General features: G+C 37.0%; 2 protein-coding genes across 3 annotated transcripts; both read left to right on the top strand.

Annotated features, from left to right (window-relative positions):
• Positions 1-818: 818 nt before the first annotated feature.
• Positions 819-3516, top strand: LOC106312149 (G-type lectin S-receptor-like serine/threonine-protein kinase At1g34300). Its single transcript, XM_013749552.1, has one exon. The coding sequence runs from the start codon at positions 904-906 to the stop codon at positions 3382-3384; it is 2481 nt and encodes an 826-aa protein (XP_013605006.1). The 5' UTR covers positions 819-903; the 3' UTR covers positions 3385-3516.
• Positions 3517-11445: 7929 nt separating this feature from the next.
• LOC106307970 (phospholipase ABHD3-like) lies at positions 11446-14791 on the top strand. 2 transcript variants are annotated; one of them, XM_013745073.1, is made up of 14 exons: positions 11446-11759; positions 11882-11971; positions 12053-12114; positions 12179-12279; positions 12354-12443; positions 12538-12660; positions 12904-12981; positions 13100-13185; positions 13307-13355; positions 13516-13572; positions 13682-13812; positions 13895-13978; positions 14072-14129; positions 14251-14791. In XM_013745073.1, the coding sequence occupies exons 1-14, from the start codon at positions 11518-11520 to the stop codon at positions 14599-14601; spliced, it is 1602 nt and encodes a 533-aa protein (XP_013600527.1). In that variant the 5' UTR covers positions 11446-11517; the 3' UTR covers positions 14602-14791. The 2 variants fall into 2 exon arrangements, with proteins under 2 accessions (XP_013600527.1, XP_013600526.1); XM_013745072.1 differs by having other exon boundaries at positions 14072-14138.
• The last annotated feature ends 903 nt before the right edge of the window (positions 14792-15694 follow it).

Below are 15694 nucleotides of genomic sequence, written 5' to 3'. Positions count from 1 at the left end.
TTTCAAAATTTTATGTATTTTTATTTTTGTATCATTTATAATATTTATATAAGAAAAACTATTTCTATTCAAGTTTTAAAAATTAAAAATAATTTATATAAGAAAAATTTCTAAGTAGTTTCAAAATTTAATATTTTTATTTTTGTGTAATTTTATATATATTTGATGATTTATATTTTACTATAATATATTTTTTATAAAAATCTAATAATTAAAATATGTTATTGTATTTTATTTTAAAATAATAATCACAGTATTTTGATAAATTTTAATTGTAAAATCTAAATATTTATTGCTATTTTATTATATTATTTTAAAATAACGTATTAGTTAATTTTTGAAATTTTTTAAAAAATACAACAAATCCAAAAACCAAAATCTAAAATGAAAAACAAAAAACCAAAAACCAAAATCTGAAAACCAAAAACCAAAATCTAAAAACCTAAAACTAAAACTAAAAACTACCGAAACAATCATCACCTTAGTCTAATTAAATTTGTTCCAAAAAAAGGAGTTAGTCTAATTAGTTTTTTCTTGTATATGTATGCTTCATTTTTAATTCGTTGGATCCGAAGCAATTGTCCTATTTTCGTTTAGCAACTTCTGAAGATAGATCTCACTTCACTTATTAGCATTTGAAAATTTTGTTTTCATTTCCAATACGTTATAACACACTTCATTCATATTTTAGGTCAAATACCAATCGGAATACGAAAGTGGTAAGCTGTCATTAGTGTCCTCACAAATCATCATAATTTGAAATGTCAGCTTTGGAGTATCACAAATTCTAATATTGTAATTATTACTAATAAACTAGTATTGATTTAAAAGAAGAAGAAAAACATTTGTCGTATCAGTCTTCTCATTGATAAGAGAGGAGAGAGGAGCTTCACAATCACAACAATGGCGAAGTCGCCATATCCCAACCTTCTTCTCCTTCTCCTCCTCCGCTTCCCTTTCTCATCTTCCAGCATACCTCTCGGCTCCGTCCTTTACGCATCCGGTTCCAACCAGTCATGGTCGTCTCCCAATTTCACTTTCTCCGTCTCCTTTCTTCCATCGTCTTCCCCTAACTCCTTCCTCGCCGCCGTTTCCTTCGCCGGAAATATTCCCATATGGTCCGCAGGAACCGTTGACTCTCGAGGATCCCTCCGCCTCTCTTCCTCCGGCTCCCTCCGCCTCACCAACGGTTCCAACGCCACCGTCTGGGATTCCGGAACCGATGGTCTCGGCGTCGTTTTAGCTACGATTGAAGATTCCGGTAACCTCCGACTCCTCGACAACCAAAGCAACCCGGTGTGGTCTTCATTCGATCACCCGACGGACACGATCATGCAATTGCAGAACTTCACCGCCGGTAAGGTTCTCCGATCCGGTAACTACTCGTTTCAGCTAGAGAGAAGAGGGAACCTCACGCTTAAATGGAACAACAGCACGACTTACTGGAGCCAAGGGCTAAATTCGTCTTTTAGCTCCAACTTTTCGTCTCCGAGCTTAGCGTTACAGACTAACGGAGTTGTCTTGATGTTCGATTCAACTCTCAGCGGCGGTACTGAGACTATTTACAGTGACGATTACGGCGAAGGTAGCAATACGTTTAGGTTCTTGAAGCTAGACGACGATGGGAACCTGAGAATCTACAGCTCCGCGAGTAGAAACAGCGGTCCCGTCTCGCCTCATTGGTCTGCTGTTGCTAACCAGTGTCTTGTTTATGGTTATTGCGGGAATTTTGGGATCTGTAGTTACAGTGATACAACTCCGGTTTGCTTGTGTCCTTCTCGTAACTTTGATCTTGTTGATGTGAATGATAGAAGAAAAGGGTGTAAGAGAAAGGTAGAGCTAAATGATTGCTCTGGCAACGCGACCATGCTTGATTTGGGTAACACTAGGTTGGTTACAGACTCGAGTGACCCTAACTCTGAAGTTTTCTTTGCCGGTAGCTCGCCTTGTAGATCCAATTGTCTTGTTAGTACTACTTGTCTTGCTTCTGTCTCACTGTCCGATGGGTCAGGAAACTGTTGGCAGAAACAACGAGGTTCTTTCTTTACCGGGTACCAGAGCTCATCGGTTCCGAGTACTTCTTATGTTAAAGTGTGTGGTCCGGTGTTGCCTAACCAGCCTTTGGTTGGAACGAAAGGAGACGGGAACAACTCGAAAGTTCACTTGTGGATTGTTGCAGTTGCTGTTGTAGGTGGGCTTCTTGGTTTGGCTGTGGTAGAAGTAGGTCTGTGGTGGTGCTGCTGCAGAAACAATCCAAAGTTTGGAACTTTGTCGTCTCACTACACTTTGCTTGAGTACGCTTCTGGTGCACCCGTGCAGTTCTCCTACAGGGAGCTGCAACGCTGCACCAAAAGTTTTAAAGAGAAGCTTGGAGCTGGAGGGTTTGGTACTGTGTATAGAGGCGTGCTCTCTAATAAAACCGTGGTTGCAGTGAAGCAACTAGAAGGAATAGAGCAAGGAGAGAAGCAGTTTAGGATGGAGGTTGCAACCATAAGCAGTACACACCACCTCAATCTGGTGAGACTGATCGGGTTTTGCTCTGAGGGAAGACACAGGCTTCTTGTGTATGAGTTCATGAGAAACGGATCTCTCGATAGCTTCCTGTTTACTACTGACTCAGGAAAGTTGTTGACTTGGGAGTATCGGTTTAACATTGCGCTTGGAACGGCAAAAGGAATAACTTACCTCCACGAAGAGTGCCGTGACTGCATTGTTCACTGCGACATTAAACCAGAGAACATTCTTGTGGATGACAATTACACTGCCAAAGTCTCGGACTTTGGACTCGCCAAGCTCTTGAACCCGAAAGACAACAGACACAAAAACATGAGCAGCGTTAGAGGAACAAGAGGCTATTTAGCACCTGAATGGCTCGCAAATCTTCCCATAACTTCGAAATCTGATGTCTATAGTTACGGAATGGTTCTACTAGAGATAGTAAGTGGAAAAAGGAACTTTGATGTCTCAGAGAAAACGAACCACAAGAAATTCTCGATATGGGCATACGAGGAGTTTGAAAAAAGCAACACCGAGGCCATTCTTGACAAACGTTTGCGAGAAGATCAAACGGTTGATATGGAACAAGTGAAGAGGATGGTTCAGACAAGTTTCTGGTGCACACAAGAACAGCCATTGCAGAGGCCGACAATGGGAAAAGTGGTTCAGATGATAGAAGGAATCACTGCCGTAAACAAGCCGCCACGTCCAAAGACCTTAAACGAAGTGTCGTTTTCAGGGAGCAGTGGGAGCACAAGCCACGCGTCTATCTTGGTTGCTTCTGGTCCGACTCATTCATCTTCTTCGTCTGCAACAAGGTCGTTTCAGACAATGGGAATCACGTCGTCTTCCACAAAGATAGGTCAAGGTTCATTGCTCGGATCTTAAAGTGTTGTATTGTGATTACTAATGTGTACCAGGCTTTGTGTTACTTATTGGCTTATTGCGTACGTTGTAACTGTATAGGACCACAGCAAAACTATATCTATTGTTCCTGAAATAAATGATAAGTTTTATTTATGCATAATGTTTTTTTTTGTCGATTATGTTTTTATTTAAGCATAAGGTTTTGAAGAAAACACAACAAAATAGCCAAACGAAATATGAATCCGACAAGTGGAATAGTCGATCTTCCTATCGAATTTATCTTACAACAAAAAAACAAAAATTCTTACCCCTCCGATCGAAAAGTGAGAAAAGGGAGTAGCGAGAAGCTTTTTGTGTTGGAATACTTAGAGCATGACTGGTTTCTCGGCTACCACCCGCGAACGCAGCTTTTGCGGTTTGTAACGGTTGTTTTTGCAACAATCACTTAAACTGATTCAAACCGCTCTGAACCTCTTAAATTCAAAAGCTGATTCCAACTAGCGGTTGCGGACGGTTGTGGGAGGGTAAAATTTTTTTATTCTTTTTTTTAATAATATAAATACAAAATCAAAAATAAAATTTTAAAATGAAATAATAGAAATACTAAAATGTATTTTAATTTATATTATAAATTTTTTAAATAAAAATATTTTCAATGATTTAAAAAAATTAAAAATATAATTTTTATATTTATTATAATATTATGATGTTTGATATTTTATATATAAAATATAAATATAAAATATAAAATATAAATATTGTTAATTTATTATTTATCCGCTATTGTATTTGGTGGTTAACCAGTCATAAGTATCCCGCAAACACACCAATTTCTAACCGCAGTACCAGTTGTAAAAATCTCTTAAAACCGCTTAAAACCGCAACCACCCGCATCCGCAAACTCTCGCAACCGCAACCGTTGCGGTTACACCAGTCAGGCCCTTAGTTGTTTGTAAGTTACCATCTTTTACAAGTATATAGATACGTAGTTGAGATATTCTCTTCTTAGGATATGACTGGTTTCCCCGCTACCACCCGCAAACAAATCTTTTGCGGTTGGTAGCGATTGTTGGTGCTTGGCAACAATCACTCAAACCGCTTCAAACCGTTCTAAACCTCATAAATTTAAAAGCTGGTTTCAGCTAGCGTTTGCGGTGGATAACTTTTTTTTTTAAACATTATAAATACAAAAATAGAAATATTTAATAAAAATTTTAAATTGGAATTATAAAAATACTAAAATATATCTATAATATTTTAATTAATATTATAAAATTTTAAATAAAAATATTTTCTATAACTTTTAAAAATTTAAAATTATAACTTTCTAAATATAATTTTTATATTTATTAAAATATTATGATTTTTGATATTTTTATAATTATATAAAATGTAAATATTGTTAAGTTATTATTTAACCGCTGCTGCATCTGGTAGTTAACCAGTCATAAGTATCCCGCAAACGCACCAATTTTTAACCACAAAACTAGTCGTACAAATCTCTTAAAACCGCTAGAAACCGCAACCACCCGCATCCGCAAACTCCCGCAACCGCTGCGTTTGAACCAGTCATGCCCTTAGCGGTGTATATAAGATTGTAATCACTTTCAACGTAAAAGTATTTTCAACTCTTCATTTCTTTTCTTTTCCATTACATGATATCAGAGCTTGACCATTCTCTTTTCTGAATTTTAGATTTCTGATAGCAAATCTCTTTGACAATGGCTAATGACAACCCGACCGGTCTTCCCCCCCATGAACCTGATAACGACGGAAGTGAGGTGGATAATCTCGCCGTATGACTTGACCTTCGCGGATAATCCCAGAGCTGTGATTTCGGATCCTCTTTTGAGAGGAACGAACTATGACGAATGGGCTTGTGGGATTAAAACAACACTCTGTTCTTGCGAGAAGTTTGGGTTTCTTGATGGTTCGATTGAACGACCAGAGAAGAAGGATCGGCAGACCTAGAAGATTGGTGGACGATTCAGACACTCCTTGTCTCTTAGATCAAAATGACGATTGAGCCAACATTGAGATCAAACATTTCTCACAAGGATGTAGCTCATGATCTGTTGGAACATCTGAAGCGAAGGTTTTCGGTGCTAAATGGACCACGCATCCAACAAATCAAGGCTGAATTAGCTTGTTGCAAACAAAGGGGGCTTGCGATTGAATCATAGTTCGGTAAACTCAATTGAATTTGGGATAGCATGGCGAGCTATCGGCCTCTTCGAGTCTGCAAATGTGGGAAGTGCTCAAGTGATCTTGGAACTGTTCAAGAGAAGGAGCGTGAGGAAGACAAAGTGAATCAGTTGCTGTACGGTTTGGATGATGCTTACTTCTGTACTGTGAGATCATCTTTGGTGTCTCGCACAACATTACAGCCGATGGAAGAGGTGTACAAAATTGTGCGCCAAGAAGAGGACTTGAGAACGGTGCAAAAGTTGGAAGAAGAGGCTTCCATGACAGCTGTTACGGCATTTGATGCTCAAGCAAAAGGGCACAGAAGAGGTGATGATTCAAATAAATCAAACTTCTGTAAGAACTGTAATCGATCGGGCACCCAACAGAGAGTTGTTTTGCGGTGATTGGCTACCCGAAGTGGTGGGTTGACATTCCAAGAGCGAGGACTATACAAGGAAGGAATCGTGGTGGTTCTTCCACATCGAACAACACAGGAAGATATCGTGAGCGACTTCTTTTGCTAATGTGGTTCAGGTTTGAGGAGCTCAGCAGCCAGAGCAAGCGAATTATGTTGTTAATGATAAAGATCGCGACGGTGTGACTGGACTGAGCGATGTTCAGCGGAGTAGCATCATGAGCATTCTCAACGCAGATGCAGGGAAAAATAACTCCAACACCACAGATGCAGGGAAAAATAACTCCAACACCATAATCCTTCACTGATATTAGATACTGGAGCAAGCCATCACTTGACTGGCAAGCTTGACGTTTTCATGATATATGTGATATGGAACATGTTCTGATTATTTTTGCTGATGGACGCGAAAGAGTATATGTTAAAGAAGGAAAAGTCAGACTTGGTCAGGGTCTAATGTGGAACTCGGTTTTCTATGTTGAGGGAATGCCTTCTGATTTGATTTCAGTTGGTCAGCGTATGAATGAAAATAGATGTGTTGTTCAGTTGGCTGATTAATTCTTCATTGTCCAGGACCAAACCTCGAGGATGGTGATTGGAGCGGCTAAGAGGGAGAATGGATCATTCCGCTTACGCAGCATGGAGAGCGCAGCCGCAGTCATGATGAAGGAATATTTCAACACTTTCCTCGATGCTTACATTATCAGTCTCCTTCAACTGATAATATTAAGCTTTTCACATAACTGAATGTATACTTGTGGATACATTCAAATATGTTATAGCATTGTACATCGTGGCCGTGAAGTAATTCGTATACATATCTTTGACCGCGTTCTGGATCTAGGTTCATTTGTTGCCTTTCTATACTCACATAATAAGGATCGATGAAGGATTCTCCAAAATTAATGCTTCTATCTTCTGCTTCGTCATCTTCAAGCATTCAGTAAAATGCTTCTTTCTAACAAAAAAAAACAAAATTTAATTTATTAAAATATATAAATATTATTGGATAAATAAGAAACATAAAAAAGGAAATGATTATTGAAAATCAAACATGAATTAAATCAGAGAAAAGAAAATTATTCAAGATTTTTAGTTTTCTTATTCAGCTTCTCAGTCGATTCCTGTCATTCTTTCGAGATATTTAATTCTAGCATTATCGTCAGGTCGTGTAAGATAAACATGTGCATGTGTCTCATTACTTTGAAGCACAGTCACTGCTCCCCAATATAACGGAGAGTCATATTGAAGACGAGGGAGTGTTTGTAATGAGGTAATTTTGCATGTTCAAGCTTGTTATCTTGGGCTTATTCATAAAGTTTTGTTCGTTTCATGTAGCTAGGCTTCATTTGTTACGAAGTCATATGAAAACTTTGTTGTTCATCGTTTACGTTCTGAAGATGAACTACGCGAAGTGCTTCTGTACACCCGTTTGGAACTCTGGTAGTAGGAAGACGGTGTTTCGTTTTGGTTTCTTGAAGGCACACTGGAATCATCTTCTAGATCCACAGTGTCATATTCATTCTCTGTAACCGTCTCAGACTCGGTATTCTGATCCACTCCAGAACCTGGATAGTATCCATCATCGGTTGAAATGTGTTTGCATCCAATATGTCGAGATCAGTGAAGGGGTGTGCTCGGAGCTTTGAAGCATCAGGTATTTCCTAAACAAAAACAATAAAAAAAATTGTTATACTTTTCTAATAAAAAAACAGATGGCTATGATTACCTGAATACGATCATTCCACCATTCATCATCCATTTGAATAGCTTTTGTGATCTCGTGAAATAAAACTCCAGTCATACGGCCCAATCGGCGATAAATGTCATACAGTTTCTTTATAGAATAAAATTTGTCTTTCAATGGAATCCATTATGGATATTGACCTGTTGCTTCTCGAAATTCATTTCTAATTCACGTTTTGCTCTTTTTTTTTCAAAGAACCAGCCAATTTATTTTTTCCATTTCATTCTCATTTTTGAGAAATATATGAACCTTGCTATCGTTCCATTATATTTTTCCTTTAATATTAATATCTTACATTAATTAGTCAATTAAACTATATATCAGTCAATTATAATTATTTATTTAGTAAATAAATACCTCTTTTTCTTTATTTTTTATTTTTATTTTAATAAATATTTACTTTATTAAACAACCCGAAAACCGGGAATTCCAGTTTTGATTACAAGCTTAATTCGAATAAACAACCTAATTCAATTATAGCCTAACCAGCTTCGCTCAACCGGGCGCATTCCGCTAGCAAGATCTGAAATTGTTAGGTTTTCAATCACTATTCTATGCCATTGATGTTTACCACAAGAGCGTGGCGTTCACCTCGTCGACTCGGTTACCGGTACTTTTCATGACATCACATGAGTAGCTAGTTCTTGACGTTCTCCTCAAGCTTATACTCTCCACTGACGTTGAAGCTCTAAATGCCGAATAGAATTGAGGAGAAAGTAGCATATTTGAAAGCTGAACCACCGAAGCCTCGAAGATCCAACGGCTAGGGGATATATACACACTATGATCCTAAAATCACAGAGCAATATACAATTCCAAAAACACGGGCTGTAATGAGGCAGCAACTAGAGCAAGCGCTTCATATCCTGCAAAAAAGGAAGAGGTAAATCTGCTTCGACGACTAAGTGACCACCTTAAAAAAAACCACTTGAATAGAGATTTTGGTTTCTAAGAAAGAAATATCAAAAATTAGTTTCCCTAAAAAAATAAGAAATCTATTTGACCAGAATCATGATTGGATAAAAACTGGTTTTGGAAAAATCAAAATCTAAAAACTAGTGTAGAATCTAACGAGGACAATTCTCTCAAATAGTTTTTTTCAGTTTTTGTCACAAAAATGACTCTCAAGAAAGAAAATGACTAAAATAGCCCATTTTTATTTTGAAATTTTCAATATTTATTTTTTTTATTTTTTTTTAATTTGAAACCCTATCCCCAAAACCCTACCTCTTAACTCTAAATCCTAAGTCTAGATTAGTTAACCCTAGGGTAAAAATACATTTGTACTGTCTAATAAAACATATTTTGGCCATTTTCTTATTTGATGGCTATTTTTGTGACAAAAACTTAAAAAAAATTATTCTAGAAAATTTCTCATCTAACAAACAATCAACCTATTAGATAATTTTGGAAACTGTGATGAGATTTAAACTAATAAAAAGAAAGGCTGAGCCAAAGCTAATCTAAAAGATTAAAAACATTTGAAGCAAATTAATAAGTTAGGTATGCAAACCCCAAAAACCTAAATGGTTAGATACAAATCCGAGTTGAAGTTATGACAAATGAAAGGGGAAAACTGCCAATTTCGACCCCAACAATTTCAGTCGTGCCAAATACGACCCGAACAATTGATCAATGCCAAATACGACCTCAACTCAATTATAGCTCAAAAAGACTACCTGAACTTCTTAAAACGTGCCTAAATCTACATTGACTCTAACAGAAGTTAGTCAACCGTTAATAAGATAAAACGACGTCGTTTTGATATATGAAGAAAAATGTCAATTTCGACCCCAACAATTTCAATCGTGCCAAATAGGACCCGAACAAATGGTCAGGACCTCAACTCAATTATAATTTAAGAAAAATTACCCAAACTTTTAAAAACGCGCATAAATTTACATTGACTCAAACAAAAGTTAGTCAACCGTTAACAAGATAAGACGACGTCGTTTTGATATATATACATATATATATATATATATTTTTTTTTTTTTAAAAAAAATATGTTCATTCCGGAACTCAAAGCGTGCTGTGATACCCTTTTAAAGAGGTACACTAATAACTAGATAAAATTAACTTTTTAAAATATTATTACAAATTTGAAATTATATAAACTACTATTCTTCTTCATCTTATCCAATTTAAAATTTTGGTGATAATTTTTTCTGATTTATATAAATACATTAACATGTTTTTATTTATCATATCTTTAATAAACATATATCTTACTTAAATATAAATAATAAAATATTTATTATTATACGATCTTAATTATACTTAAAACTTTGAATTTATTTATACACTTTTATTATATAAATTATTTTTAAGTTTTAAACTTAACTGGAATATATTTTATTTTTCAAAGTTAATATTATATATTTTTGACATTTTGTTCAAAAATGTTAAGAGACCTTTTACTTTTCTTTCACTAAGATATCTTGTAAAAAATATTAGACATATTAAACAATAACTAAAATATATAAAAGCAATCACCAAAGATTTAATTTTGATAAGACGAAGAAGAATAATAGTTTATATAATGGAAAATTTTAATTTTTAATAATATTTCAAAAAGTTACTTTAGTCTAGTTGTTAGTAGGCCTGAGACTTTTATCCGAGATCCGTATTCGATCCGAGATTCGATCCGGATCCGGATCCGATCCGAAAATTCGGATATCCGGAGGGGCCGAATCCGGATCCGGATAGTAAAATGTTGGATCCGTCAAAGCCGGATCCGGATCCGGATATCTTAATTTTTTAGTCCGGATATCCGGATCCGTAAGTTTATTTCAAAAATAGTAATATCTATATATAAAAATTAATTTTATTTAATATATTTTCATTTTTATAATAATATATCTAAATTTTATGTAAATTTTGTAATATTATACATAGAAATAATTAAAAACATTAAATATATATATATTTTTAAAAATTATTGTTAATATTTTATATATATTAATATTATTTTTTATTTATATTAAGGATCCAAATCCGGATCCGGATATCCGCCGGATATTACAATTTTTACAAGGATATCTGACCCCCGGATATCCGAGAACCCCGGATCCGGATAAGAATAGTAAAATTATGGATCCGCCGGATAAGGATCCGGATCCGGATACCTTAAAATTGCCCGGATATCCGATCCGTCCCAGGCCTAGTTGTTAGTGTGCCATTTTAAGAGGATATCCCGGCATAGATTTGAGTCCCGGAATGAACATTTTTTTCTTTTTTAAAAAAAAATATATATATATATATATATATCAAAACGACATCGTCTTATCTTGTTAACGGTTGACTAACTTCTGTTAAAGTCAATGTAGATTTATGCACATTTTTAAAAGTTTGGGTTATTTTTCTTAAATTATAATTAAGTTGAGGTCGTTTTTGGTACTGACCATTTGTTCGGGTCCTATTTGGCACGACTGAAATTGTTGGAGTCGAAATTGACACTTTTCTTCATATATCAAAACGACGTCGTTTTATCTTATTAACGGTTAACTAACTTCTGTTAGTGTCCATGTAAATTTATGCATGTTTTAAGAAGTTCTGGTAGTCTATTTGAATTATAATTGAGTTGAGGTCGTATTTGACAGGTCGTATTTGACACGACCGAAATTGTTAAGGGTCTAAATTAGCACTTTTTCCCAAACGAAAGCGTCGGCAATAAATAAATAAAAAGTTCAAATTATGAATTAAATAAAATATAGAAACTTCGGCAGTTATGTCGTTCGCCTAACCACCACCATGAAGAAGAAAATGATCCCTCTCTAGTTCCTATCGCCCCAATCTCAGAGGAATGGACGATCCAATTCCATCTCCATACGACCTTCTCTTCCAAGCTCTCTCGCTCATCCCAACTCGTCACTACCTCTACGCTCTCTTCATTCTCTGGACTGTCTTCTTCTACAATTTTCTCGAGTTCCACTTCCTTGGTGATACGCTTCTGCACTATTTCAAATGCCGCGTTAATCTCATCTTCCATCCAGATTCTCCTCTTTACAACGACGTTGTTTCTCGCTGCCGCATTCTTCACGGCCGGTGATAAACCATTTACATTTTTAAATTTTTTTTGGGAAATTCGATCTAGGAATTTGAATTTGAGCTTCTCTCTCTCTCTCTCTCTCTCTCTCTCTCTCTCTCTCTCTCTCGTATGGTTAAAGATATGTGGCGACTCCGTGGTTAGCGAGTCCTCATCTTCAGACATGTTTCCTTAATTTCAACGGACTGCCTCCTGTTTTCTCCTACACAAGGTACTGATTGCCATCTTTTTAGCTAATTCATTAAGCGTTTTGATAGCTTATTGGAAGTCTCTTGTCCTCCTCCTGTTCCAGGCTGCTCTTTCGCGCTTCTGATGGTGGAACCATTGCATTGGACTGGCTGACCAACTCTGATGGTATAAAATTTAGTGCATCTGGATTTTGATATACCATCTTCGTTTGTTTGATTGAATCTTGCAGTTCTTGATGGGGACCTTCGCAATCAGAGAGAGATCACAAAGCAAGACACAACTCCCATTGCTGTTGTTGTTCCAGGCTTAACTAGTGATTCTTCTTCTGCCGTAAGTCTGCTCTAGGACTGTGCTTTTATATTACAATTTTAAGTTATAATGACTTGCATTTATGATTTCTGCAGTACCTAAAGCACCTTGCCTACAACACTGCAAAATCAGGTTGGAATGTTGTTATTAGCAATCATAGAGGACTCGGTGGTGTTTCTGTTACTGTGAGTTCTCTAGTTTTGTGTGTATTTTTTTTTGTTTCAAATGTTTTTTATGAAAATCTTTACATGTTCTTGTTTATGTTGTGAATGCTTGCAGTCCGATCGCTTCTATAATGCTGGATGGACTGAGGATATACGGGTAGTTATTCGTTATCTTCAACAGGAGTACCCATTGGCTCCTCTCTTTGCTATTGGAACTAGCATTGGAGCTAATATTCTGGTACTCAGATCTGGAATTCAATTTTAGTTTCCTATGTTATGTTCCTATTTTGATCTAGCTGATAAACACTTTTGAGTTATGTTGAAAGTGTTATGATTCTCCTGTCTTTTATATTGTTGAGTTGGCTGCAACGTAGGCTACATTCAAAAACAGAAATGAGCAGCTTGCCTATTTAGGTTTTTGAAACCAATGGTTTGTACGAGAAGGTTCATCTAATAAACCTGAGTATGTCGACTGTTTCAGGTTAAATACCTTGGGGAAGAGGGTGAAAAGACTCCTCTCAGGGGTGCTGTGGCTATTTGCTCCCCATGGGACCTCTTGGTGAGCTTTTTTCTCATAACTATCTTCTTAATAGGTATATTGATTGATTCCAACATTTGTGTGTCTTCAGTTCTCTCTAATAACTTAACGATTGAACACATTGTGCTTTTCCAACAAGATTGGTGACAGGTTTATCTGCCGGACATTGAAACAAAAGTTGTACGACAGAGCTCTCACCATCGGACTTCAAGGTTATGCCCAATTGTATGTCCACCTCTTTTGGCTATATTTTGAGTTTGTGAGATGGGTTGAGGGGAGAAATTTCAGATAAATACTTTGAGAAAGATCAAGATTTCAGTTATAATAACTCTAGTTTCATTTGCAGACATGAACCTCAGTATACAAGGCTTGCTGATTGGGAAGGCATAAAAAAGGTTAGTAGTGCAACCATAGATCTCATAAACTATACACACAGTCTTCTTGGTAGATTCACCAAAAGAAGCAGAGTTCTTCAGAAAACATATAACTGAAACTTGCATTGTCTTTTTGCTTCTTACATTTTCTGCTGTTTCCCAACTTCATTGCGTCCATCAGTCACGTTCCATCCGAGATTTTGACAATCATGCTACCTGTCATGTCGGGAAATTTGAGGTATTAGTTTTCCCCCATAATATTTTAACTTCTGATGTTTGTTTCCCTCCACCTCCAGCATTGATATGCTCTTCATAGTATTAAGTAACGATTTGCACTCCTAACGCAGACTGTGGATACGTATTACCGAAAATCTAGCAGTACCCAATACGTAGGAAACGTGGCGGTGCCACTACTCTGTATCAGTGCTCTAGATGATCCGTTATGCACAAAGGAAGCTATTCCTTGGGAGGAATGCTGGTAAATAATAGTTCGTTATCTCTTTTAAATCCTAAATCCTATTACATATACACAGTATTGACATAAAGTTACTTTGGAAAAGGGCAAACAAAAACATTGTCTTGGCGACAACGAATCACGGGGGACATCTAGCATTCTTCGAAGGACTAACTGCATCTAGCTTGTGGTCGGTATCTCTCTAAGATTCATTCTTACAAATTTTAGGAACCAGGTTATGCTTATTGTTCTTTTTTTACTGTTATATGTATGCTGTGTACAGGTGGGTTCGGGCCACCAATGAGTTTCTTGGCGCCCTTAGCTGCAGTCGTCATATGCATGTACAGAAAGTTTCTCTTTGTTGGAATTGCAAATCTAGATTACACAATCGTTCGTCCGTCCAGTCTATTGATTTCTTCCTAAGATTATCAACAAGAAAGTCACCAATTCAGTTTTGTGCAGATTCAAGAAAGTAGAAGCTCAGAATCAGGGAAGCAGGAGGAGCCTTCGATAAACCAAGGCCCGTACCTAAACACTGCAGAAGACGGGTTGGTGGCAGCAGTCAAGTACGAGCAAAACACCAATATCACTGCTCCATCATCAGAAGAAGCAACACAACTATTGAACCAGACCGGACCACAGTGTGAGGATAATGTAACAAAGACAAGCTTTAACAAACTATGCCGGCAGAGAAAAGGATCCATATGGTTGGTTGGTTACATAGGCGTGGTAACAGGTTTCCCCTTAGTTGGGATGCTCATAAACTACCTCTTGCGTAAGAAGCAACGACCCACAACATCCACCAACCTCTGAAGTCGCTTCTTTTCTCCACTCAAACAGTTTCATGCATAGATTATTTATGTGTCGTAATTTGTTAGTTATTGATACACTAATAACATTATCCTTCACCCTCATTTTCTTGCACATGTAGCCAAAGGAAAAAGGAGGGCTTGGAAAATTTGTGTAGAAGAAGACTCCTTATCATAACCATGACGATTATGTAGTTGTACACATGGAATCTTGTAAGGGAATTTTCAGAGTATGACAGCAAAAATAAATAAATGTTATAAATCAATTGGTGGATGTCCATAACCAGTCCGGTCCATAACCGGCTCATACATTTAGAGAGAGAGACGGTCCAACCCTAGAGAGACAGAGGCGGCCGCGAGACTTGGGGAGGAGAGAGAGGCGGTTACAACTTGCCTATTTCCTAATTTGTTTATGTTTATGATTTGTAATCTTTCCTATTATTGTATTTCCATTTATCTCTCTTGTAACCCCTATATAAAGAGAACACTTATTCATTAATAATATACATAAACTTACAGTTCTAAATCCTTAAGTTTACAACACGTTATCATCACGATAGCCTCTAACACCATGAGTCTAAAACCAAATCGCTAAAACCCTAAAACCCTAAATGAAAAAGAATTTGCCTCGGAACTTCGAAGAGGTCGTTCTCCCAAACCGTGAGGACCCAGAAAACGATCAATATATCAAATCGAAGCCCTGGCCGAGACGAATCAGTCAGTGCAAACCGCTTGTCGATCTGACAACCGACGCGCCCTCACGCACAGATACAGTGCGCGCCAATTTGCTTTGGAACCCTAATCCGAACCCGTCGATACCGACGAACCCTAATCCGTTCGCGACTCCGTTCCAGCTCGCGTCCAAGACAGCTCGTGTACAGCTCGCGTCCGATCGTGTCTAAGCTCGAGGTTCATTCTTGGTGGTCCGGTTTCTACCAACAGCTAAAGTAAAGGTATTTCGAATTCTAAGAACATAATTAATCGAATTTGGTTGATTGTAAAGAATGAAACCCTAAAATATAATCTCTAAGATGAAAGCCATAGGATAATAGATCAATCCCTAAGCGAGTAAATCGAAGCTCTATAAGTTCGATCCC

This window comes from Brassica oleracea, chromosome C8 (genome assembly GCF_000695525.1).
Source record: "Brassica oleracea var. oleracea cultivar TO1000 chromosome C8, BOL, whole genome shotgun sequence".
NCBI lineage: Eukaryota > Viridiplantae > Streptophyta > Magnoliopsida > Brassicales > Brassicaceae > Brassica > Brassica oleracea.
This window is presented reverse-complemented; position numbering and strand designations above follow the sequence as displayed.